Source organism: Anolis sagrei, chromosome 1 (genome assembly GCF_037176765.1).
Source record: "Anolis sagrei isolate rAnoSag1 chromosome 1, rAnoSag1.mat, whole genome shotgun sequence".
NCBI classification, from domain to species: Eukaryota; Metazoa; Chordata; class Lepidosauria; order Squamata; family Dactyloidae; genus Anolis; species Anolis sagrei.
In genome coordinates this window covers 49,296,072-49,321,981 of record NC_090021.1, presented here as the reverse complement: position 1 = coordinate 49,321,981, position 25,910 = coordinate 49,296,072, and the positions used below count along the sequence as shown (strand labels likewise).

General features: G+C 40.1%; 1 protein-coding gene across 4 annotated transcripts in view; it reads left to right on the top strand.

The window, feature by feature from the left end:
- Positions 1-25,276, top strand: part of VEGFA (vascular endothelial growth factor A) — a 31,818-nt gene extending 6,542 nt beyond the window's left edge. Inside the window, exons 2-8 of one of the 4 annotated variants that reach the window (XM_060754039.2) lie at positions 3,036-3,087; positions 10,412-10,608; positions 14,182-14,258; positions 14,786-14,818; positions 17,563-17,634; positions 18,860-18,991; positions 21,112-25,276. In XM_060754039.2, the coding sequence (XP_060610022.1) occupies positions 3,036-3,087; positions 10,412-10,608; positions 14,182-14,258; positions 14,786-14,818; positions 17,563-17,634; positions 18,860-18,991; positions 21,112-21,133 (585 nt within the window). In that variant the 3' untranslated portion in view covers positions 21,134-25,276. The remainder of the gene's footprint in view (positions 1-3,035; positions 3,088-10,411; positions 10,609-14,181; positions 14,259-14,785; positions 14,819-17,562; positions 17,635-18,859; positions 18,992-21,111) is intronic. The other 3 variants (XM_067464331.1, XM_060754040.2, XM_060754042.2) reach the window with 3 other exon arrangements.
- Positions 25,277-25,910: the final 634 nt, after the last annotated feature.

The following is a 25,910-nucleotide window of genomic DNA, read 5'->3' as shown; positions in this document are numbered from 1 at the left end:
TTGTTTGTGTGCTGTTGCTGTGACCTTCATGCTAAGAAAGGGAAAAAAGGGAAACTGTTCTTGGCATGAAAAAGTAACATTGTGGCCCGCTAGCTGCCAAATTTTCCTACTGAGAAAGACAGCCAGCTTGAGTTTACTCTCCATTTAGAAACAGGTGATTCTGTCTATTGGGAAGGCTGGTACATAGATTTCATTTGTCCCAAATAGGATTTGAGTAGCTCAGTTGCTCAGCATTGAGGCCTTAGTTTTTATTGTTCTGTTTTTGCTTTGTCTCCTACTCCAAGTTTTGAAAAGTTTTAACTTTTTTGGACTGCAGCAGAGCTTACCAGCTGGGTTGTATTAAAAAAAGTAACTTTTCAAACTTTGATTCTGGTCACAATCTGGTGATACCCAATCTGATAGGTTTTGACTTATCTTTCCACATATGACAACTGTTAGCTCTAATGGCCTGGTCTGATACTTCTTTCTCTTTGTTGCATTTGGGCTATTGATCTTGACGGCTAATTCAGAGGCATCATTCAAATTCTCTGTTAAGAGAAATTTAGGGAGGGAGTTGAGGGAGGGGTATCAATAGTGACATATCAAAGGTGCAGGGCAGAACCATGCCAAAGAAAGGAGACAGATGTGGTATATTCATCTATCCCCATTATTCTCTTATCTCATGATACATTCAACTGTTTGTGCATCATTGTTAACACTGGGGACTGATAGGCATGTGTCAATAACATATGGATGGCCCTAGGTGCTCTCCAGCTTTTTCTCCCTTTGTTTTCTGATTAAATTCCCATTTATTCATTGTGATATATGCATTTGGCAACTGAAACTCAAACAAGCAAATCCTATATTGGTTCCCCACAAGCTGCAGTTTACCCCCAAATGTTTAATAGAGTGCATAGACACCAGCAAAGAGAATATTTGGCTGGCAAATCAAAACATTTGTCAGCCAAGGTTTTTCTTAAATATGGAATAACTTCTAGCTGATTATAAATAATACTACCTGTATAGTGCTCTGATAATAAGGGATAAATAGCCTTGTTTAAACCCATTAGGTATCAAACTTGTTTGATTGTCTGACTTGCAAAGAATTATTAAGAGGAAAGGTGCATTATCATAGTGATGTTAAATTATGTATCCGCTACCATTTTTGGTTTGTCTAATATCAAAGAAAGATAGAAGGAGAGATCAAAGATTTTAAAAAGTCTCTCTCTCTCTGTTTCTTACTGTGTGTTATAATAATAATAATAATAATAATAATAATAATAATAATAATATTTATTTGTTACCTGCCTCTCCTCACAGCTCGAGGCAGGGAACAACATAGTTAAAACACATAATCATAAAAGCATTCAGGCCCCATCTGAACTGTCATATAATTGTTTCCAGAATGCAGTTGAATTGCATTGAACTGCATTATATGGCAGTATAGACTCATATAATCCAGTACAATGCAGTTAAACTGCATTCCGAAACTGCATTATATGGCAGTGTAGATGGGGCCTCAGTTTACAAAAGGATCCCTACATGTACGTGAACTATTCTCAAAGTTCATGTACACTATAGCAAATAGTTGCTGTGTGGACCAGGCAAAACTACCTTTCCAGTATTCCTTGCCCAAGAAAATCCTAGGAATACATGGAGTTGCCATAAGTTGAGAGGTGACCTGAAAGCTACAGGAGCAGAAATCAAATGCTTCTGGATGTGCGTTGCTGGGGTATATATTTGTGGTAATGCTGTTACTGCTCATGTTTGACTCCTGGGCTTCTCAGAAGCATGTGGTTGCCGCTATGGGAACAAAATGTTGGGTTTGATAGCCTCCAGCCTGACCAACTGGAGCTCTGTACATGTCTGTTCCTCATTTATCCCATGTCATGATATATCATGTGAAAAAATTTGATATGGACACTGAAACACCGGATTGTGATAAGTTTTAATTGTGCGCTTGCCCGCAGCACTGCTGGAGGGCTTGTAACAGGCAGCGTCCTTTTAAAAAAAATCTGACAAACTTTCCTTGGAACAGGAACGTGTGCAAATCTCATGGCGTATTTGTCATGTCAGCAGTAGAAGGTCACCAAAGTTGTTTTCTCCTTTGCCATCTCACCTCCCCAATTCGGCCTGTTCTTTTAATTTTGACTTTAATAATCTAAAATGCCTTTGAACAGCAAATTTCAGTCCTGTTGCCTATTTAGCAGAGTAAGGGCTATTGCTACGAGTCTTCTGACTACCCTTTCCTGGAACTTTCCAGTGTTGATTTTTGGACTACCCGTCAGACTAGCAAATTCTGTGAGTTGTAGTCCACAGAGGGAACATTTCCATTCAAACATCTCTTTTCATGTCCTCAGAGGAAACATGTAGCTCATGAACAGACAGATGGTTCTGGTCTAACTTTCTCTTAAGCATGCATTATTTTAGGCCGGGCTTTTTTGTGTTTTCAGTCTACTGTTCTGCTGGAACTGAGAAAAATGCACTTCACTGTGGAAACCAGATATATGTACATCACAAATCCTGATATGTCCACACAATTCCATATAACACTCTCTCAGTTTTGTTTCTATTCAGAATACAGGCCTCTTTGTTTCTGGACATTACTTTTACCAACAAAGAGAAACAGATTGTGGAATACAACCAACAGCATGAAACACTTATAAAACAAAACAGCTAACTACCATAGCACAATAATTGTCCAAATGATGTCATCACCACTTTTGCCTCATTCTAGTCTTGCAGAATGATAGTACAGTCAACTTTCCACAATCACAAGTTCAACTTTTGCAGATTTGATTATGCATGGTTTGATTAATCTGCTATCTCCAGGAATCTCTAGGTCCTCTAGTGGAAGCTGAACATAGTTACCCTGGAGGACCTAGGCATTCATAGAGAGGCTTCCTATCAGGTAATTCTTTTTTAAAAAAAGTTTTTTCCACTTTCATGGGGGTTCTACATAAAAGTGCCAATTTTTGCAAAAGAGGAAGATTTCCTGTGCTACTGAGGATAAGATACTGAGCTGTGATTTCACACATTTTCTGTTTTCATTGCAGCTATCACAGGCTGCTCCTGCCCAAGGGAATGGGGAGAAGCAACATAGTGAAGGTAAGTGGCTTGTCTTCCTTCCAAATTTTTGATAGGTATAATAAGGCTAAACTGTGGGAAATGAAAGGTGAGTGGTGGGGTATGGAGGAGGAGTATTGTGATGTGGTCTGAGCTGTTGGGGATGGCCCTCATTTATGCTGCCACCTTCTGGAAAGCAGTTAGGAATTATTTAGGATGATATCTATCAGAGGAGAGGAAGTGGTGTCACTCCATATATTGTTTTACTCTAGCTTCTGTCATCCCCGACATGGACAATGGTGATGGGAGACCGGCAAGATCTGGTAGGGTTCAAGGTCCCATTTGATATACAATATGGCTTCTGTACCCGTGGGATCAGTATCCACAGTTTCATCTACCCGCATTCCAGTGGATGTTGCCATAAATCCATCCTGGAGGTGTCTTCTCCAGGAATGTTCTAGGTCAATTCAATTGTATGCTTTCATATTGGCGAACCTAGCAAATCCTCGGAGAGGATACTTCTAGGATGAATCTATGGTAACATCAAGTGGATGTTATTATTTTCAGCAGGATTCACTATTATGCAGGGTTTTTTTTGTTAACATGGTAAATTTAAGAACTGAGCCAGGGAACTCAGTTTGATTCAATTTGTGAGGATAAAGTAGAGAGGAGGAAAATTGTGTACATTGATTTCTTGGGAGGTAAGGACAAGATGTGAATGCAACAAAAATACATGGAAGCAGTGGGAAATACTATTGATGTTGTTAATGGCCAAAATTAACTCATTCTTTGCCTTAGTGTATTTCTCATTGTCTTTTTTCCCATTAAGCATCAGTCACAGTTAAACAAAATCTGATTATACATTGGAGGCATGATAGAACGATGCCAATCTCTAGATAGTATAACACGTGAATATTATTTTGAATGTCCAGGATGTTTCTGGCTCATATTTTTGAGTTAGTTAAAAAGTGTCCACTTGTCCCATGAAACTTCAGTAAACAAATGTTGGGAATTTGTTGTGATCTTCAAAGGAAGGTTTGGTATCTTTTATTGCCTGGCTACCCCTCCTCTTTCCTGTTGGTAGACCTTTGACCTAGGTTGTTTTGCTGGGATACAAAAGCCCAAAGTATGCAACTATCAGTCAGTGTTTGAATTTTCCAGAGCTCAATGGCATTAGTAAATCTGAATAAGGAAGTAAGAGGTGATAGTTTTCTAGGAAGTCACCTTAAAGCAATAGACTTATCAGGAGTTAGCGGCCTTTGCTATTTTAAAGGCTGTTATCCTGTGACCATTTAACTCAGAGTGGTGTAGTGACTTGAGTGTTTGACTGTGACTCTAGAGAGGGGTCAAGTCCCAGTGGGTGATCTTGGACAAGTCATACTGTCTCAGCCTCAGAAGAAGGCAATGGCAAACCTCTTCTGAACAAATTTTGCCAAGAAAACCCTGTGATAAGTTCACCTTAGGGCCGCCATATGTCAGAAATGACTTAACGGTATGCAACAACAACAAAACACCACTGAACATAGTGAGGATACTTCTGAGTAAGCATGCTTAGGATTGTATCCTCGGTATGTATGTAAGAAAGAAATGTGTCTTACAAAAGGGGATTTGGGAGTACAGCTCAGTCCAGCAGGGATTACTAGTAAATGGAATATTTTATATAAGATGTGTAAAGTCTGGTCATTTTTAAACTACAACCCAGAATCCTGCATGCTCACTGGTGACTGCACTGGATGGGGGATTCTGGGAACTACAATTCACGATGTAAATTTTCTAAACTCTGTTTTGGCTGTTACAATTTTGTAACAATTATGTGTCAGGGACCAGGATGTTTACTATCCTCATTTCAGTGTGTTGCAGTGGTCCATTTGAATGCATTTGTTCCTTGATTGAACAAATATTCGGGAAAAAGATCTGATCCAGGTATTATAAGTGGTTCCAGATTTAGTTATTCATTTTGTAATGAGCCATCTAGAGAATTTGTAAATGAGACTCTCGTTTCTTACACAGTCAATCCTATATTCTTCAAGAGGATGGAGAATGAAGCAAAAAAGATGAAAGATAACAGAAGGACTCTTATGAGCAAGAAGGAAGAGCTTAATGTAGGACTGTGTTAGTAAAGTAATGAAGTAGAGTTTCTTTTGGCAGATGACAGCATTACTTGCCGGGGGTGGGGGGTGGGGATTGCTCTTTCCTTCGATCAAGTCTTCAGTTTCACAATGCCTGCTTCATTTATTCCAACTCAGGATTAGCCCCGGCAAACTTTGGACTTTTAGGGAGCACAGTTGCTGTCCAGTCTAGAGACCTCCAGGTTGCTACATGTTTTCCACCTTTGCAATGCGAAAAATCACTCTTGAGAGTGTTGGATGTCACCTGCTTGGTTTGGGACACACAGGGAGTGGCCCTGGTCGCTGTTCTTTGTGTAGGGCAGCAGGGGGCAGCCTTTAATCTTGCCTCAGTCAGTTTCAATTTGTAATAGTTTTTTGGCTTGGTAGACTAGAGGATTACAGGAGAGCAAGTTTGTAACAATGCACTCATTTTATTTTATACTGTCTCCCGATTCCTGTTCCTGATGAAACCATTGCACATTTGTCATTCTGTGTTTTTTAAAAAGTTTTTTTTGTATTGAATGGGAGAATTATTTCAGTCTGAGCAAGACTAGGAGTCACACTGGTATATAAAGGAATCAAGAAACTTTTCCCAGTTCTAAGCAATTATTAGGTATTTAGGTATAACCTTTGTTCCTTAATTCCAGTATTTTTAAAGTGTCTGGGTTGCATTTGAGCTTCATGGGAATTCCGAAACATGTATTGGTTTGGGGATGACCAGTCACTTTGTTCCATTATGGTTTTGAGTGATTGTACCCATCCTAGATGTAACTATCAGTATTTTAGACCAGCAGTAAGAATCGCTTTGCCTTCCAGATTCTGTTGAACTAAAACATTCAGCAGCCCTTACCAGCAGAGAAAGGTTGACATTAAATGCCTGGAGTTGTAGTTTAGTTACAACAATAATTCTCAATGCTGATCTAGATCAGTTGCCGTCTCATAGCAAGTTTGGATGGTACTTTGAAGGTCTTAACCAGTTCTAGGCATTGAACTGTTGTGTTGTTTTCATTTCTACTGCTGCAAGGGGACATCCCTTCTGAATATGGCTTCCATGTAATTATGTAAGTCAGAATCATGTGGTTAGAAGGGTCAGTTGTGCTGTTTTCATTAGTATGTATAACTATTAGGTTATGTTTGTTTTGATTATCTCAACATGACAGGCATATATGCAACAGTTTCTCATAAAGGGATAATCAGACCTACAATGTATTGTCTGAACTGGCCCAAGGAGATAACCCCTCCCACCAAAATAAGTATATATGTTGAGCAGGGAAATACGTTCCATCCTACACATGTGTGTTGGTTGACCTTCATTTTGAACTACAGATACATGAATGACAGCTGAGAGTTTGAATTCTGGATCATCTTTTTTTGCTGTTACATTAGCTTTGATGATGCTTTAATCCCATGATCAACAACGGTTCTGCAGACCAGAATTATCTACTGGAGCTGATGTTGGCTCAGACATACTTTGGCCTTGCAATTTACCTAATTACCTTTTAATTCTGTTGAAAAGTTCTGTCAGAATGATGTGTATAAGGAGCAGCCAGTTGAAACATAGACTGTATCTTTTGATTTCTTGTGTTTCAACAGTTTGTATTCATCAGGATCACAATGAGCACAGCTGAATATCAAGAAGCTGAATGATGGCTATATTCTGCAGTAGTTGCCAAATTAGGATTGGACATCTTTATTTTAACCAGTGCATGGAAACAAACGTTCTCCCCCCCCCCCCCCTCCAAATTACAACTCCAGTATCACTTAGCCAGTATGCTGCAGTCCCAGAATGTACTGGTTGTGAAGTTCTGTTACGATATGTGAAGCTACAAATAAAAAAAAACCCAATACAGTTAAGTACAGATGGGGGACCAGTGGATTATTAGATTGCAGGCCTCAGCTTTCTTTGCTGTGATGGTTTCAACTGATGGGAGTTAAAGTCCAACTACTTTGCTCTATTTGCAGGCATGTTTGCTTTCCTTTTCTCATGCGTCTTAATTCCCTCTGCCTTGGGTTAATAGCTAAAAAATATTTTTATAGCCCCAATTATTAAAAAAATGTTTTTATTTCATATGGAAATATTACTTATTTTTGCACAAGAGAAAACAATTGGCTCCCTTGCGTGGTAGACTCAAGTTGGTGTGTGTGTGTGTGTGTGTGTATACTGTACATACAGTCAGTACCTTGTGCAGGTAGAATCACCAGCTCTTATACTTTTATACTATTGATTAAAAGGCTGATCTAACAACTTTGTTTTAAAACATGATAAAGGAATGATGGCTTTTGCTACTAGCATGGAAGTCATCTTGGTGAGAATGTGAAAGGTATGACTTTAGCAAATGCATTGTATTCTAAGTCTAATGCAGTTTAGATATTCAATCTCCTAACTGTACTGGATTACACTGAACATACACTCAAGGCATTTACTTTTTGGCCCACATATTACTGAAGAGGCCTGAAACACCGAAGCGTGAAGTCACCTTAGTTTCCTTTTCCAAGTTATCATGATTTTAAATCTCACAACTCAAGATATTTGAAGAGAGGTCATTCTGCCCCCTTCCTTGCATTCGAAGGCAAGACAATAAAGGTGTTGTGGATGACATGCAAGATCCAGTGGCCAAATATGGAACCCTGGAGATCATCTCGTCTGGTCCTACTCTTGAAAATGTATGTTTTTTGGATTATGCTTAAAAGGCAAAAATAGTGGGAGTTGTAGTCCAAAAATAATATTTTCAGGCTTTGGAAGAGACAGCAATTAAAACACTTGTGGTTTGCTGCTACTTTGTGTCCTCTAGAGCAGGTGAAAACCTGCAGGCCTCTGTGTTGAAGCCAGGAAGGAAAGGAGTTTTGAGATGTTCTAGCCCTGGAGCTTTTGGTTGCTTGGCCTTGACACTTAGGAAAACATAGAGACAGAAAAGGGTAATAACGTTTTGATTTTTAAAGTATTTTGTTTTTAAAAGTCACAACAATTTCCTTTCTATGGAAATGTGTGCATACTCAGCAGTGTGGTTTATGTGGCTAGCTGAGTACCTACACATTTCCCAGGTGCTAAATTATTTAATTCTTCAGTTTATATACAGCAGTATTTTTAAGTTTGAGGTCACCCTGAAGGGGAACAAGCTGGAGGAGGTGGTATAGATCAAAGCAAGGAAGGAGAGGATATGCTGATAACATGGTTCAGGTTAGACCTAAGGAGAGAGAGAGAACACACATGCTCATGTGTGTGCGGAGGGGGGGGGGGCTTGGGGTAAGGATCTTTTTTCCTTGAGGAGAACTGCCAGTCACTACACATTTTTCCCTCTTGAGCAACTGTCTCTTTAAATAGGCACACAGCCTAATGTGTAGCCCCTAGAAATCCCAGACAGAGGCTCCTCCTGAGCTCTGACTGCTGCCAGCAGCACTGTGGCACCGTTGTCTGCTCCACATGACCAAGAATTAACTTTCCTCAATTAATTGAAAGCCTTAAGCTGGGAGCCTTCCAGCTTCTATGTATTTCTCCCTCCCTCCCCTATGATTACCACCCCCTGCCTGTCACCCAGTTCACTGAAGCAACCTTTATGCCAGTTTGTCACAGGTTCAGGATGCCTCAGAAATGCTTACCGGCTTCTGTTTTTTCCATGATGCAAGCAGTTTACGCTTCTTATCATCGGGTTATCAACTGCTCACTGTGAGAGGATTCAGTGTAGGATACAGGCATATGATCAGAAGGCAACCAAAGCCTTCTCCTACACCACATGCTGGAATAGTGGGCAGGATCCTATATTGTGGTGGATCCTGAGCATTGCGGTGGACCTAGAGCATATTGGGACAGGTCTGTGTGGAAATAAGACTGCCCACATTTAAGTTTAACTTCTTCATATATGGCACTATAGAAATTCCTTCTAAGGGTGACTGGCAAGCAAAGCTGACAGGTTGTGTTTGACTAGCTGTTAAGAAAGGGGATTTTAATGTAACTGTCTATTTAAGCCCTTCCAGACAGGCCCTATATCCTAGGATCTGATCCCAGGTTTTCTGCTTTAAACTGGATTATATGAGTCTGCACTGCCAGATACTCTGGAATAAAAATAAAATCTGGGATCAGATCCTGGGATATAGGGCCTGTTTGGAAGGGCCCTTAGTCTCTGATAATATGACCCATCACGGAAGGCTAATGGAGCAAACCTGACACAGCCTTTCCAGATGCTGAAAGTCCGTTATCAAGGTGTGATAATGATAGATTGGACTTGAACCAAGTTAGCAGCATATAGGGTGCACTGGAACTAGTAGAAGCAAGTATGAGAGTATGCTCTTGTTGATGTCAGTTGGATCTTGACTAAATCCAATCCATAACTGTTATATAGCAAAGTGTATAGAGGCAAAATGGAAGACTTACCTTGCTGATGTACAAAATTTAGTAAAGCATGAGACACAACCAGTGGAAAGGAACAGGAGCAAAGGTCATGGCTTTTGGGGAGGTTGTGGTTTATTTGTTGCAAGGGGAAGGAAGGATCATCAGGGGTAAATGTATTTTGGGAGTGGTGCTCCATTGCTGGGGTGAGGAAGGATAAAGGGCCCGACTGGCCAAAATAATACATGAAAGGCTAAGCAAATACCGGGAGCCTTAAACTTATCTCTTTTCCTTTATTTTGTGGGAAGACCTACATGAATGAGGCACATGTGCCCAAGCTGCAGTTTATCACACTTGACCAGCCACTTTCCATGCCATCCTGGCAATGGCAATGGGTTCACTGGCTGAGGGAAGGATGGCATTTTCCCATGACAAAGCAATGTGAAAACAGTTTGCTTAGGAAATTGCAACCAGCAATGTTCGTTTGGCAGAAATCCTATGGAATACTAATGGAGTTGGAATACTAATGGAGTTGGGATACTGGGTTGAATTCCTTGGGTTTGGGTCTCATGCTTCACTTTAGTTCCTGCTTTACAAATGTTTCAGGAGCTGAGCTGGTTAAAATTCCATAATGGCAAAAGCAAAACCTGTCCATGATTCAGTCATATCTTGCCTTTCCAGAGGTCTCCTCCCTGTAATCTTAACGACTTGTGCTTTATGTGCATTTTAACTGAGCTAATGTATTTATTGACATCATGTTTGAGTGAGCCTTTAAGATAATGGGGAGGTACCAAGATAGGGGCAACGCATACAGATTCATTCATTTGTATGCCCATGGTCCTATTTTTACACTGCCTAAAATATTTGAAGATTGTGTTGTTCGACTTCCAAGAAACAAAACAAAACTCTTTCTCCATCCCCTCTTATTTTGTAGTTATCTCATTTTTCGTGGTCTACAATCTCAGTGCCTGCAGGCCGCTTGAAACCATGGTGGACATATTCCAGGAATATCCTGATGAGGTGGAATTCATCTTCAAGCCATCTTGTGTACCCCTGAAGAGATGTGCAGGGTGCTGTAACGATGAGGCATTGGAGTGTGTACCCACAGCAGTACACAATGTCACTATGGAGGTAAGGCTGTGGTTAAGTGATACGTTGGGAGTGGGGTGGGAAATGTATGGTCTTTCACATATTGGACTGCAGCTCCCACTAGCTAAAGCCAGCATAGGTAGTAATAGGTGAGTGATGAAGGGCAGGAATGTTTTGCAGCTCTGCGGGACAGGTAATAAAACAAAGAGGAAACAGCCCACAGGTCTCAATATTGTTTATCAAACTCTGAAATGACTCACTGGTTACCCATCCAATGCAGTCCCTTTTACATTAGATACTAGGGCTGGGCGGTTTCGTTTGTTAATTTCGTAATTTGTTATTAATTCGTTATTTTTTTATAACGATGCGATATTGAACCATTCAGGAGCAACTAAAAATCGAAACGAATTTTTAAAATTTATTTCGTAATTGTTTCGTAATTGTTTCGAAATTGTTTCATTATTATTTCGTTATTATTTCCATATGTCTGGTGCAAGTTTTATAGTTGTTGTTTGTTTTATCAGTGATAAAAAAATAAATTATCACACCAACAGTCAACAACAGAGGGAGAGGAAAGCTTCAGAAGTTCCCCCTGTCCCATTTGGAGGGTTTTTTAGCGTATTGCGCAATCACGTCCGCCATTAACGAATCGATTCGTTATTGTTTCGAAATTGTTTCATAATTTCCGAAATTCCGTAAATATCGAACTTTTTTAAAGAAAAAATTCGGAATTCTTTTAAAAACGAAACACAAAAACTCCCTAAAAACGAATCGAGTTTAGAAACAAATTTTTCCGTGGTTGCCCAGCCCTATTAGATACTACTATGTTTCTGAGTTTAGAGAAGCAATGAACTGTGAATGAAGCACTGCTTTGCTGGGATTCCTGACCCCTATGGCTCAGTTCTTCAAAAAGTTACTTCCTTGGATTATTACAGCTCCCATAATCCCTCCTGACTAATATGACCAGACTGGCTTTAGCATTCTGAAATTATCTACAACAGTAACTTTTCAGCTGACTTACCCTGTGTCCAAGAGATTTGATGTGGTTTGCTCCCATGAGGCCTCAATGACGAATTGTGTGTTATCTTGATGAGAACCTATTAAATACAAAGAAACTTAATTTAATTATCTATCATTTATCTCCAGATATTCTCTCTCTTTTAAAAAAAGAGTATCAGAAAACTTCCCCTATGATCTGGCTCCACCTTTATTGCTTGCTTTGGTTTCTGTATTTTTCAGCCTGCAACCCCTGTGACATTAAAAAGAAAGCTATATGTGAGCAAATCTCCCTAAGAACTGGCCAAGTCAAAGTTTTGTGAAAGGCTTTCATGGCCAGAATCACTGGGTTGTTGCAGATTTTTCAGGCTATATGTCCATATTCTAGAAGCATTCTCTCCTGATGTTTTGCCTGCATCTATGGCAAGCATCCTCAGAGGACTTCACAACCTGCCATACATGCAGGTGAAATGTCAGGAGGGAATGCTTCTAGAACATGACTATATAGCCCGAAAAACCTACAACAACCAAGTCAAAGTTCATCATTTTAATGCGGTCAAAATTATAAGAGCTTCCTTCCTTTTTTATTTGAATGTAGTCGTCCCGAAAAGAAGCGAAAACAATAGTTAAGGCCACATTTATTTACTGTATTTATTTACTGTATTTGTATACCGCGCCTCTCAGCCTTCCGCCGACTCGAGGCGGTTTAACATACACTGTAAGGAGGCATATTTTCCACACAGATCATGGTCACTCTATCTCTGTTGGACTTAACTTCTTATCTGATTATTTCAGCATTGGAAACACTAGTCTCATTCCTGATTTACACCACGCCTAGTCCTCCATGCTTGAAATAACATTACTTATGCTTCCATAGTCGTGGTTTGCAGATGTCACCTTGCCTCGCCAGACTGGGCTTCTCAAAACAGAGTGTAAATAACGGGGTGGTTTTGTGGTGCAGACCCAAGGCCACAAGTAGCTATGTTGATTCCAAGGAAACCAGTTGCACTAATGACCTTGGTGAAGTCTGCCGTTGCATGTTAAGTTTGCGTTGTTGCTGTTTATCATTTCTACAGTGTCGTCTTTGTGTGTGGTGGATCACAGAACTGAGGAGCAGGCCCCAGAGTAGAAGGGTTTATGATCTAAGGCTGTTCTATACTGAGCATGTCATGCTTTAAATACTTACACAGTGATATCTTAACTAAAGTGTTTGATTTGTTCTGTGACTGAGCTCTTAGCTCCGATTGCTCATATGTCCATATTTTCCCATTGAAATAAATTAAAATACTACTGATCTATTCTAGTCCCCCCAAAACCACACATTTTTGTTACGTGTTTTTAAATAAGAAAAATGTACTTTATAAATAACAATAACAATAATAATAAGCAATAAAAGAGAATGTAAATAAATAAACTGGATTTATTAAGTGTAGAGTATGTATTTCCCTTCAAGATCAGACTTCCCTTAATCTTCTTTTTCTTCACTGGCATTTGCCCTTTTTTGCCAGGATTGGAAGTTTATAAGTAAATAATGTAGTTTCCCTTTCCTGCTTTGAGTGGGAAATGTTAGTAAAATTAATCTGCAATGATCAGTTAGAATGTCAGGTATTTGTGTAACTTGCCTGTTTTAATCAGGATAGAAGTTTACTGATGATGGACTCCTGGCGCCTCAGCTTTCCCACAATCTCCCAAAGCCTTGGAATTGCAGAAATCATAGCAAGGACAAGAGCTTCTCCCTTAAAGTCCTGCTTAAGATGGCAGGTGGCTTACTCTTGTGCTAGTTTGTAACTCAAATCTCTGCTCACATGTCAAAGCAAAAAATTGGCCGAGCAGTGAATGGTTCGTTTCTCAAAAAACTCATAAGTTGGTTTGCTAGTAAGTCAGGTTTCCCTGTATTTGAACCACACTGATTTTATTGTCTTAATAGCTCCATACTATTTCAGCTGTGAGCTCCTCTATTAATGCATGGTCTTTACTTGCATTACTTTTGTAGAAATAGATCATTCTTCTTCACTTGTATTGATAGATAACATTCACACCACATACCTGAAGTTCCATTGCATTGTATCTTATGAAGAGGCTCTCAAAAGCATGATTGCTGCCATAAATCCTCTTATCTTGGAGTCTAAAATATCCTAGTTTGAGTGAGGTTCTCTCAATATGACACTTGCAATCCTAGCATCTCCGTGCCTTAAAAATGACCCTGTTCCACCTATGAAAAATCATAAGCCATGTTTTTGGGCAAGTAGCTTGGTAGGCTAAAATGCAAGCCTGTTTAAGACACAGAATGAGACCTTTACATTGTTTTCAACTAATGAACTATAAGTCTCTTATCCATTTGACAAAGGCTTATTATGTTAATCATACAGAGTAGGTGTTTATCAGTGTTTCTCTACACCTATAGCTCACATTTTTCACATTTCTACTTGGCAGTTCAGTGATGTATACTTTCCATTGTGTGGGCATAAAGATGGATGGGAAGAATCCTAATTCTGTCCTTTAATTTTGCCTTGGGTTTTACCATTATGCATGTTATTTTTTGCCTGTTTGGAGAGATTCAATGATTGTGACTCACTATTATTTCTTTCTTCCCCCATCCTGTTTTTCCCTTCATTTTAGATCATGAGAATTAAGCCCTTTCAGGGCCAGCGCATAAACCAGATGAGCTTCCAAGAGCACAGTAACTGTGAATGCAGGTGAGGATGCAGACTGATTTATAATTGCACTGATGGGTATCTTGGCATGCTTTTATTTATAAGCAATAGAGAGTGAAGATGGCTATCTGTTTGAGGGAGTGGGGAGACGTGTTTGACTGCAGGCATGAACACCGAAGATTTTTGTTGTTGTTGGAGGCATTGTATCATTGATAGAAAAATTGAAGGGACTTCACTTGTTGCTGGCCGTGTTCACTTGATGGGGCAGCCTGAGAATCTGATGAAACAACTTAGAGTGCCTGAATGGAGGCCATTTGACTTTTCTTATCTGCTAGTTGTGATGATATAAGTGAGCTTTTTCCAGCCTGGTGCTCTTCGTGTATTTTTTATTCTAGATGCCATTAAACTCAGCCAGCATGGCCAGTAGTCATTACATCTGAATACCTATGTTGTAAGCTCTAAAAGCTGGTATTTTAGACTGGAGTAGATCTCAGATGGGTAAAGTGAGCATGAGGTATGTTTATGATAGACTGCCCCTTGATGTTGCTTTTCTTTCTCTTCTCTTGCAGACCAAAGAAAGAAGTCAGAACTAGACAAGAAAAGTAAGTGATGTGTGGGTCCCTCCTTGATTCTGTTAATTCCCTTTTCTTTTGTTGATAAATAAAGAAGCAACAAAAATCAAGCAGTCATTTTGATTTCAACCCATTCCTTGTGGACACACAGCTTCTTTGCTTTTCTGCCTGAAGACATTTTGAAATGGCTTTCTTACACAAATATGTAAAGGATAGCAAGGGAATAACAGAATGCCCTCTCCTTTTTTGGAATGGACTTTGGGTGAAAGTTTCCTTCTTTGTGTACAGTTGTTGCTGTAAATGCTGGAAATCATTGCCTTTTTCTTTTTCTTGCTGCTTGGGTGAAAATTTGCTGGCTTATTCACAGTGGCTTGCTTAAATTCCTAACATCAAGGCTATGCATGTGAGCTTTGCTACTTCTTTCAGGGCAGGAGAACTAGCCGATAGAAAAAAAGAAAGATAGGAGAATAAATGGTATGTAGGGATTATAAATGAGTGGTGCCAAACTTGTGGCCCTCCAGGTGTTTTGAACTTCACCTCCCAGAATTCCTGACCATTGGATAAGCTGCTAGGACTTCTGGGAATTGGGGGGCCACAAGTTTGGCACTTCTTTTCCTTGGAATTCACTTTATGGAAACATTATTTGGATTAAGAGAAGCAGGCATATTTTTGTTTATTTCCTCCAGATTAGTGTAAATATTGGCCACTTGACATAGTGTAAAATGACTCAAAAGTGTGTGAATGTGCTGCTGTGACTGACTGGACACTGATGCTGATGGGACAAAGCCAATGCCCCCTCTTCTGTCACTGTAACATCACACTCTTGACTTCTTTCTTGAGTTTTAGGGTGGCTTGCACTGCTTTGCCAATTTCACATTCTGCGGGGCACGCTGGTTTGCATTAGGCTGACACTCCTCTTGTGCTTGACACCTTCATGCTTTTGGTCTTCTCTGGATGAATGTGTCATTGAAGTGAGTCAAACATAGCAGAAAAAAATTCTGAATTATCAGTCTCTACCTTTGGCTTCTAGAAATGTTCTAGGCATATTTAAAAGAAATGGGTACCAGTCATTAGGCTGGTTCAGGAAACATCTCAGGGACCACCTCCTCCATTATAGCCTTTCTTCCCCATTCAGTTGAAACATTTTTAAAAAGAAGGAGGTGTAATTGGGAGTGAGATAGTAAAACTGCTCTGTAGAGGTTTTGCCATAAAAATTGATAGCTCAGATCTTTGCCTTTCTACTTTCTGTGCACAAGTCTCTTTTGGTCAGCTGTTGGCATAGACGCTATCAGAGATCCACTGGAGTTACAGTTGACGTTGAGCAAGCTTCTCTCCACTTGGAGTCAGGGATTCTTCTTTGCTTGTCTAGCTCTATTCACTTTATCAAAAGCAACATTTGTAGGGAAGGCACATATTCCAGTAGTAGGATGCATGTTTTGAATATAGGAAGTCCTTAAATCAATCTCTGTCATTTTCAGATAAGGCTGGGGAACACTCTGAAAACCCATTGAGCTAGATGGACTGGAGATCTGAGTGAATGTAAAACAATTTTGTAGTTTCCAAATATTTAGTTAAAATATGAAAAAACAAGCCTTGAGTATTTATTAGTGTTCTTTTCTTTTTGCAAATAGGGAGGTGGCTCCACATTCTCTGGCAATGGGAGACACTGCGTCATTGCCTCAGGAGTGATAACTAAGCGCCTTGCCTTATCCAAATGTCTCATTCTGTAGAGACTTGTTGTTTATTGTCTGTAGAAGCTTGAGAGGCAAGAGAATTGATCTCTCAGTTGTTCTAGTTAGAGGGCCTTTTCTTACATCTAGCTGAATGCTTATGTTACTCTTCTAGCTTTCTTTGGCAAGCTCTAAAGCAAATGCTAGGAGGACTGGTTGCTCTGGCCTTAGTTCTCTGTGAAAGCTACCCATAATAGTGGATCAGTGCTGGGTTTGAATGTGCCATCAGAATCTGGTCTTCAAAATGAAGCCAAAGACATTGAAATTGTCATGTCTGCATGCCATTTCAACCAGATTTTCCTGGTTTAGAACCCTGTAGATATTTTGGACTTCAGTTCCTTTTACCTCCAGCCAACATAGCTGATGATCGGGAATTGGAGGGCAAGTTGGGGAAGGCTTTTCTGGATTCTTCCCTGGGGAATAGAGAAGCTGTTTATTGAATTGTCACAACGTAGTCATTCAAGTATGATAGACAAGGTAGTCGGTGATTATTTCTTCCCAGAGACCTGTGAAATTAGAGTATTTAGTGACTTCCAAGCCTCTTGTTCCTAAGCTTCCCTTCTGAGTGTAGAAAAGGAAGTGTTACTGTTTTGGAAGTGGCCGAGTGGTATGATAAGGCATACCTAAAACTGGTGGATGAGGGGCATGCTCATATCATGCTTCAGTTTTGCAGCCCCATCTGAAGAGTTGTGTAAATGCTAGTATGTGAGAAAAGGCCACAAACTCCTTGCCCCATAGACCTTCCAAGCGTTTTGTTCTTTATGTTAGAAGTATGGCGGGGAGCTGTTGGCCATCTACATATTTTGGGACATAACGGCTCCCATCATTTCTCATCACTGCCTCTCTTGATGTGCTATGGGGAGCTGTAGGCTAAAACATTTGTGAGGCCAGAGGTCCCTCACCCCTGCTTTTATGTGCTTCCCTTTCTCCAAAGGACACAAAACAGACACCTACCCCTTTCATCCCATCTTCCTATTTCCCTCTACCTCTTTCTCTGTCTCTTTCTTTCCCTCTGCTTTTGGTTTTGTTTTGTTTTTCTTCCAGAAAATCAAAGCGAGGAAAGGGGAAGGGTCAAAAGAGAAAGCGCAGGAGAGGCCGGTATAAACCACAAAACCTGTACGTTTTGCATCATGTGCTTGTAAAATCTGTCCTTTCCCCATTTCCTATTGTCACATCCCCTCAGATCAAAGCAGCTGCTTGCAATAATAATAATAATAATAATAATAATAATAATAATAATAATACAACAATAATACAAACATCATTTCTGCCCATTTCTCAAAATGGCTCATTCATGGTGCTGGGGTGGTGTCATTGGTGATGAAGCTTTGCCATGTTGAGAGTAGAAGCATAAAATGGTTGTAATCATTTTTCTTCTTGTAATTCTTTCTCTTCTGAAATCACAGCTTCATGAAAGGACAGATAGGCTTCATTTTGTTTTGCCGTCAATGCACCCTGCAATGCCTTGATGTGATTTTCCCTTCTTCCTTCCTTCCTTCCTTCCTTCCCTTAATTTCCCCCTCAGTTGTCTTTTTAAGCCTGTGACTGTTCAGGAAGTTGATGCCCAGGGCTTTGTGCTTGCAATTCACGCATGTTTATATTTGTGAGTGTGTGTGTTTGGATTATCAGGAAAACACTAACCAGAGAGGAAAGGAATGAAGAGGAAACTGGGGAAAGTGAGACATGTTCTCTCTTTCTCTTTGCCGGATTTTGGTGGATTTCCCCTTTTTCTTCCTCTCCGACTTTCATTCACAAAATCCTGCATTGCCAAGAATTTTAAATGGCAGGTCTGGAGCAGGAGGGGCCTTGGATGGACTGCAGTCTTTATTCATTCCCTCAAGAAAAAATATAAATAAACTGAATAAGAACAGCTGGGTTCAAGTGCTAGGCTCCTCTCTCCAGCTCTTTTTTTTTTTTTTTTTAGTAAAGATGTCATTCTAGTTGACATTAGTGAGAGGTTTTACTTAGGGGGAAATGCCCCTGGGTATCCTGCTACTGAGCTACTGGCTCAGGGGCCTCTATTAACATAATGAGGCTCTCTCTCAACGTCTCCCTCAGCAAATTGGACTAATGCAGGATTTGTGGATTTATGCAGCTGCAGAGAGCCCATTTCTGTTTGTCTCTTTTTTTAAAAAAACTGCTACTGCAAGTGTTAGAATGCCATTGGGGAATATCCACCACCCATACAGCAGTGCTCTAGATGGGCAATGCTGGGTGTGGGGGGTGGGAAGGGATTGGAGGCGGGGGCGGGAGTGCTTCAATGTGTTAGGGTGTTGCATGTGTAAGTTTCTTCCCGCTAAAGCGCTGTAGCTTAGACCTCTTTCCTTTTGCCTTTTTGCAGTCACTGTGAACCTTGCTCAGAAAGGAGAAAGCACTTGTACAAACAAGATCCCCAGACCTGTAAATGTTCCTGCAAATTCACAGACTCACGTTGCAAGTCGAGGCAGCTTGAGTTAAACGAGCGCACTTGCAGGTTTGTGTCCTGAAGAATGAAAGTGGGGAAAAAATCCCCACATACACATGCGTGCAAGACATGAGTAAATGCACACATACACATGCTCTGAGAGAGCACAAGTGAGTGAATGAGAGCGTTTTCTGCTTGCTTGCTTCTGGCGCCAAAGTACTTTCATCTCTCCTTTCCTCTGCTTGACCAGGATAGGGAGGAAGCAGATGGAAAAGGCTGGTGTTGCCAGTCTGAATGTATGACTTTTCTGCATTCTGATAAGGCTTGGTTGGAGTGACTGGTTATAGTTGATCCTCACATTGAATGTGCTCCTCCAGAATGAGGTGGTTCATTCTTGTATACAAGGATATGCCTAACCCAGTAGGAAGCTGGGTGGTGTAACCAGTCCCTTGCTCACAGACATTGCCCTCTGCTTTATATTTTCAAGATGCAAGGTTGTGGAGTGTCCACTTAAAGCTAAGCTGTAGGAATGCAGTATAAGGCCTTAAGGTCTGCTTCAATATCCCTATTTCTGGCTTGTAGCAATAAAAGGCAGCCCAGAACTAGTGTATACTAGTTGGCTTTGGACATAACAATAAAGCTTTCTTCAGAATTATGTTTTGGGGGGATATGTGATGTTGTGTGCCTACAGCATCACATTTCTGATCTATCATGACTGTAAGGTTTTCTAGACAAGATTTATTCTGAAGGTAGTTGCCTTTACCCTCTTCTGAGGCTGAGAGGGTGCAACTTGTGCAAGTGGTTTCTGTAGTTGAATAGAGATTCAGATTGTAGTCTCTAGTCATAGTCTAGTGCTCAAATCACCACCACACTGGCTCTCTTTTGGGAGATAGGGCCATGTGACAATTCACTACATCCAGCAGTGTGAACAATCAAATGACAGACATTCCATCTGTTGTTTGACTACTGCCCTCTGGCTTGGCTTTTCCCTGACAAGCAAGAGAGAGAAACCTGGCTGATAAACTCAATGTCAGAAGAAGTTGGGCTTATTTTTTTGTTCCCAATACTGTTAGTGTATTTATGTTTGGGAGACACGAAGGGATAGTATACAGTAGCTGAGAGTGGAAGAGCAGACAGAAGTCTCTTCCACTCTAGAAAACTGTGCTGTCACATACTCAATGGTGTTGGCCATTTTTTTTTTGTAAGGCATTACCCATTCTTTGCCAATTGGAAGATCTGCTCCTTATGCAGAGGAATCTTATGATGGAGTGTAACCTGAGTGTAGATGCCTGGTGGTGGAGAGAGAAGAGAGGCTGCTCTTCTTGAGTTACAGTTCACCCTGCTGAAGTTGTCCCTGGAGAGAAAACAGACGGTTCCCTGCCCTTGACCTTCATAGCTTTCTCTCAAACGACCATGTGTACACTTAAAATCATCTTTACAGAAAGCATAGAGCTGTTCCCATTTGCGGGGAAAAAAAATCTATTGAATTGAGAATTGTTTGCCCTGCTTCTGTTGGTTTCTCACCTGCACAGAGTAACAGCTAGTATTTAAGGCAATGTAGGGCTGGTGCTTTGGGAAGAGAAACAGGTTACACTCATCATTGCGGTTATTAACAGACTGCTTCAGATGAACTTTCTGCCTGTCTCATGAGGAATTTATGAAATCTGGATCTTTAAAGAATACATCCACATTTCTTCTTCTTTCTCCCGCTTTTGCTCCAAACTTGCTGTTGCTGCTCTGTTCAGGTACTAACCTCTGCCTCTTGGCAAACAGTGGAATGAGACACTCTATTTTGTTTTCTTTTGCCTGCACGAGACACTTGTGGCTTTGTTTGGCTGCACCTCCTCAAAAGTAAAATGAAAAAGTCTAGACTGGGAATGATGCAGGTTATTTGTATGCATGTGTTAAGCCTGTGCATGTGTGAGTAGAAGAGAATGAAGGTATGAAAAATCAATTTTGAATGGGAAATCATTTTCTGCTCACATTTTTCTAATTTGGGCAAAAGGGGGAGGAAATGCAGTTTACTCTCCCCTTCTTTCGCTTTAAAACTGACCTCGGTCACCTTTTTCACCCAATTTGTATGGATTACATAGAAAATCAGTTTATCCTGATTTCTTCTAGTGCTGTAGGCCTTTTCTCGCTTTGTGCATAAGCATAACCTCTCCTCCTTTTCCGTCTCTCTTTAACAGATGTGAAAAGCCACGACGGTGAGCAGCAGAGAAGAAAGGGGAAGGGTGGGGTGGGGAACAGCCTTGGATCTGGAGCCTGATTATCTCGCCTGGTCAAGAAACACTAATCCAAATGAACACTAAAATGAAGGATCGGTTGAGCACAGCACTTTTTTGAGTACGGACGATGGACTCCGGAAGGAACATTCCCCGAGGACCCGCACAGAATTCACCTTTTGGATTTGGACTGGTTTTATTGAGAAACTTTCCTTGTCATGCTGCTAAATAGTGGAGCCAGGGAGAATGGAGTGGTGTATATTTTGGGGACTCCCATTTCACATGAATAATATATAAAATGTATATGTGTGGGTATGTGTGTGTGTATATATATATATATATGCGCATATGTATACATATACATACATATCTTCTGAGTTTTAGAAACATTGCTAACATTGGTATCTTCACTGGATATATTCAACTGCTGTGGACACAAGTGGGCTACTTGGGAAGAAACTCTGATTGGGCCTTAGTCATTGCTCAGTTTTAACTTTCATACTCTTGCTGACTGTCTAAAGCAAAACTAGTCTGCTACCCTCAATTTGTTCTCTCCGATGTGGTGAGAGAAACTTGTAGAAGAGAGGAAGAGGCAGGTGACTCCAAAGATGGCACCGTGGAATACTATGGGTCAAAAGGTCAAAAAAAAAAAAGGACTCTATCGCTTTGGGACTGAGGGATGCTGTCAGCTCTCTCCTCCTTTGGCTCACAACCTGCCTGCTTTGCTGGGACATTGGTGTGCATTTTTATATTCACTTGCAACGGAAACTTTGTCATGGATCTACATTCTGGCCTTAACGATGGTGAGCCTGCTGATGCAAGGACTCTAGAAGGCATCACTGGAATCTGCAATCTTCCTCCCTGTTGGCTACTTAAGTAAAGGAGATAACATATATTTATATATAGCTAGCAGAACATGGAAGCAAGAATGGGGACTGGTATATTGCCAGGCAGTTGAACAGGACTGTCTGCCATGATTATGCACAGAGCTGCCACTGAAGACGCTTATGGAACATCTCCGGAAAGGGATATTAATCTAAAGTATATATGTACAATAGGCAAGGATGTGTGAGTGAGTGTATATGGGGTTGGTATTTGAATGCAACCATACAGGCATTTGGGGTCCTAATGCATTCAAAATTGGGTGGGTAAATTTGTAGGCCTGTGAAGTGTCCAATGAGAGGCTACTTCTAGTGCTGTGAATTTATGAAGATTCTCAATCTGTTGTGACATGACTGTCCAGGCATTGTATGCTGTGCTGCAATTACTACTTAGGTCTTTTTTTTTTAAAGTATGCACACTTCCACTGCTTTATTGGAATGATGAGTGGGGTGAAGTCATCTAATTACTGCTTTTTTGAGAATGTCACCTATCCTAACAATATGCTGCCTTCTTTACCGGAATATGTCTTTAGTTGCAACAGAAACTTACTTAACAGGACACTAGCCCAATTCAAATGTTCATTCTTGTGAATTGGGGAAATGTTGGGTTATGTTTTTAATTCCACCTCTCAAAAGAGTTCACAAATGCACAAGGAGTCTTCCTGAAGGTGGGAGTTCTCCGCTTAAGGGGTGATAACTGAATCCTGTGACATTAGCTTGGGAAGAACAGCATGAAGCTAAATGTCTAGCCTATTACCACTTTCACTGTGCTTAACCAAATTCATATGAGTAATGTGTGGACAGGGCTACTGTAAAGCATAGAGAGACCAACAATCCATGTTTTGCAATCTCTTAATATTATTTTCCATGTAAACCTCACATTGTTTTCTGGAAGTTGATGCTCACCTGGACAAGAACTCTCTTTTAGTAATGTGCATCTTTAGATAATGTAAAGGATGCAAAATTCCCCCATATGTTTCATTTGAAACTTTAGGCCTTAGGTCAACATTCCCAACTGTGCGTGCCTTCCAGATATGTTCCACCTCAACCTGCCATCACGATGGGGCAGGTTGTTGTGATGAGGGCAGAGCATTTGGTGGAAGGCACCCATCAGAGTTGCCTGACATGCTGAATGATCTATGTAAGTCTATTGTTGATACGACTACTCCCATTGATCTTGAGAGAGCTGCTTTTGCACTAGAAACCCACGCATCTGCAGAGCCTGGCTAGGATTGCTAGAGCCCCACAGTGGCTGCTATTTTAGGGCTCTTTAGGTCTTTGCAGCATTACTCAACTTCTTTTTAGAATAAAGTACAGTTAATTTTTAGATGAATTATAGGTTAGTTGGTGCTGTGTTGTTAATGTCAGGCCCACTTTGAAGCCACTATAAAACTGCAAGATGCACCTTTGACTCCTTTTGGCTACGCACAGTTTTTGCCCCTCTAAATTGACCCTAACTAGATAATTGTGTTTTGGACCCCTTTGGATTTGTCCAGTTGATGAGAATCCACTTGAATGGGCTCAGATTTTGATTAAGGGATACAGAGATGCTTACGTTGGTTGAGGCCATAATACTCAGTGCCTTCCAACTTAAAACACTTGAAACAAGCAACCCAAATCACTAGGCATCTGGGAAGCATTCTGCTCTGGAAAGGAAATGCAGGCTGCAAGTTCAAAGACAACAATGTACTTGAAATACTTGAAGCTTGTTGACTTCCCCAAGAATTTGTTGGCCTTGTCTGGCTTTACTGACAAGCTCATGGCAATAGTGGGGCCATACTGGTTGCTTTGGCAAGTGTAGTATAAGGAGCCATAGGTACAATCCACTGGAAACTTTTCTTTGACTATTTCTGTAGTACTTTGACCCTGCAAAAGTAGCAATGATTCCATCTTCCTGTGGATTGTACCCAACACCTGTGATGCTCCTGCAGACAGGTTCTGAAAGGCTGTAAGCAGAAAACAAGGGGGGTAGATATTACTAGGCTTAGAAACAGCCTGTCTGACTCCCCCCCCCCAATTCCTAAATAATTTATGTACCATTAGATAGCATCTAGTATATAGGTGTATGCACCTATGCACTACTGGATGCATGGATCTGTGGCTTGTCTAGTGACTTCAGAGATGTCACTAGGCAAGATCAGGTTTCAAAATCTTGGTTGCCTTGGTATATTTAATGATGGAATGTAGGGATGGAATCTGAGATATTCTTTCTCCTGAAATGTAGTATTGAAAAATCCTGTATTCCCCCCCACTCCTCACAAGAGATTTGGCATTCTTGAAACTGATAGAGCTAACCATCTGGTTGATACTGCAAATACACATCCTAACCCATTGTTGGGGATTTGTTGAGTGTTAAATATGGCATGTAGAACAGTGTAGTCAGCCCTCCTTTTCCAAGTGTAGAAGCTCGCTTTCTGTTCCCTTTGCAGGGTTGAAGTGTATGCCCAAATTCTACACACTCTGTGGAGAAATCAAAAGCTGGCCTAAAATCAACTTGTGTCAAGCGTAATGATTAACCACTATGGAATCTCCTTCCAGCCAAAAACCAATGTGGTGTGGATTTTGTATGAGTGTGTCTGTGCGTCTGAATGTGTGTAGTGTGTGTATGCATAACTGAAATGTAGATATCTATGCTGCGCAAGGTGACAAACATTGTTCTATATACTTGTTTAATATCCCTTTTTAAAAAATAGAAATTAAAAAATAATTTAAACTAGGTATTTTTCAGTATTCTTTAATATTTAATTTTACTATTTATAAAGCGTACCTCTTTTTTGTACTGTTATGTATAAAATTTTAACTCTTTTGTTCCATCCAGTCTTTCACAAATTGTTGGCAGAGTCAGTAGCATGATCAGTTATTTAATTAATATCTCTAACACCCATCCCTACACATTCCTTTTGAGTCAAGGATTATACATCTACATATTATATATATATTTGGTTATATGTATGTGTGTGTGTATATATATATATATATGTTTATGTATATGTGTGATTCAGATTAAATAGACACTACGATTTTTATATATGTAAACTTCTCCCATCCCAGAAATATAGAAAATTTTACGATCATTTTATTTATTGGTGCTACTGTTTATCTGTTATGTGGCAAGAAAAGAATTCACTAGCCACACTGGCTAATCAAGATTCCATATGAAATATTTATTTTTAGACAAAAATAACAAATATATCTTTAAAAAAACCATCACTTATGGCTTTTTTTTGTAATAAAGAATTTAATTCTCACCTTGTTTTCTTTTTACGTTTTGCATCTTATTTTTCTGTTTAGTAACTTGTTTTGCTAGTTGGCTTTGAGGGAGGGAAAGAAAGTCTGATCAAAAGCTATCAGAATGTGTTGATGAAAGGAATAATGGTCTACAGTTGGAATATGCCAAGTTCAGCTTTAGTAAACCCGTTCAGTTTCTGTATCCAGAAGGCTTACAATATTCAGGCTATAATCATACACATACTCCCACTGAGATAAATCTTGTTGGATTCAGCAGAGATTATTTCTGGATTGGGTGGAATGAATTAATTTTTACTTGTCATTGTCCCAATCTTAACATCATCCCTTCCACTTCAGCAACTTTCTAAATCAATGAAAACATCCATGTATGTTTACAGTATATTTTCTTAAGAACACCCATTTTAATACATCTTTTCCCTAGGTATTTTCTAGTCCCTACTGCAAGTGCTATTGTATTAAAATGTACTTCAATTTTCTACATTTTACTGCTAACACACACATTTTTACATGTATACAGTTTTCCTAATATATGTATTCTTTGGAAAATTATATCAGAAAATGCTGAAAGAATGAAAATGACAAAAGCCATTGTTGCATCTACATATTGATTCAAGATTTGTCAACCTGGGTAAT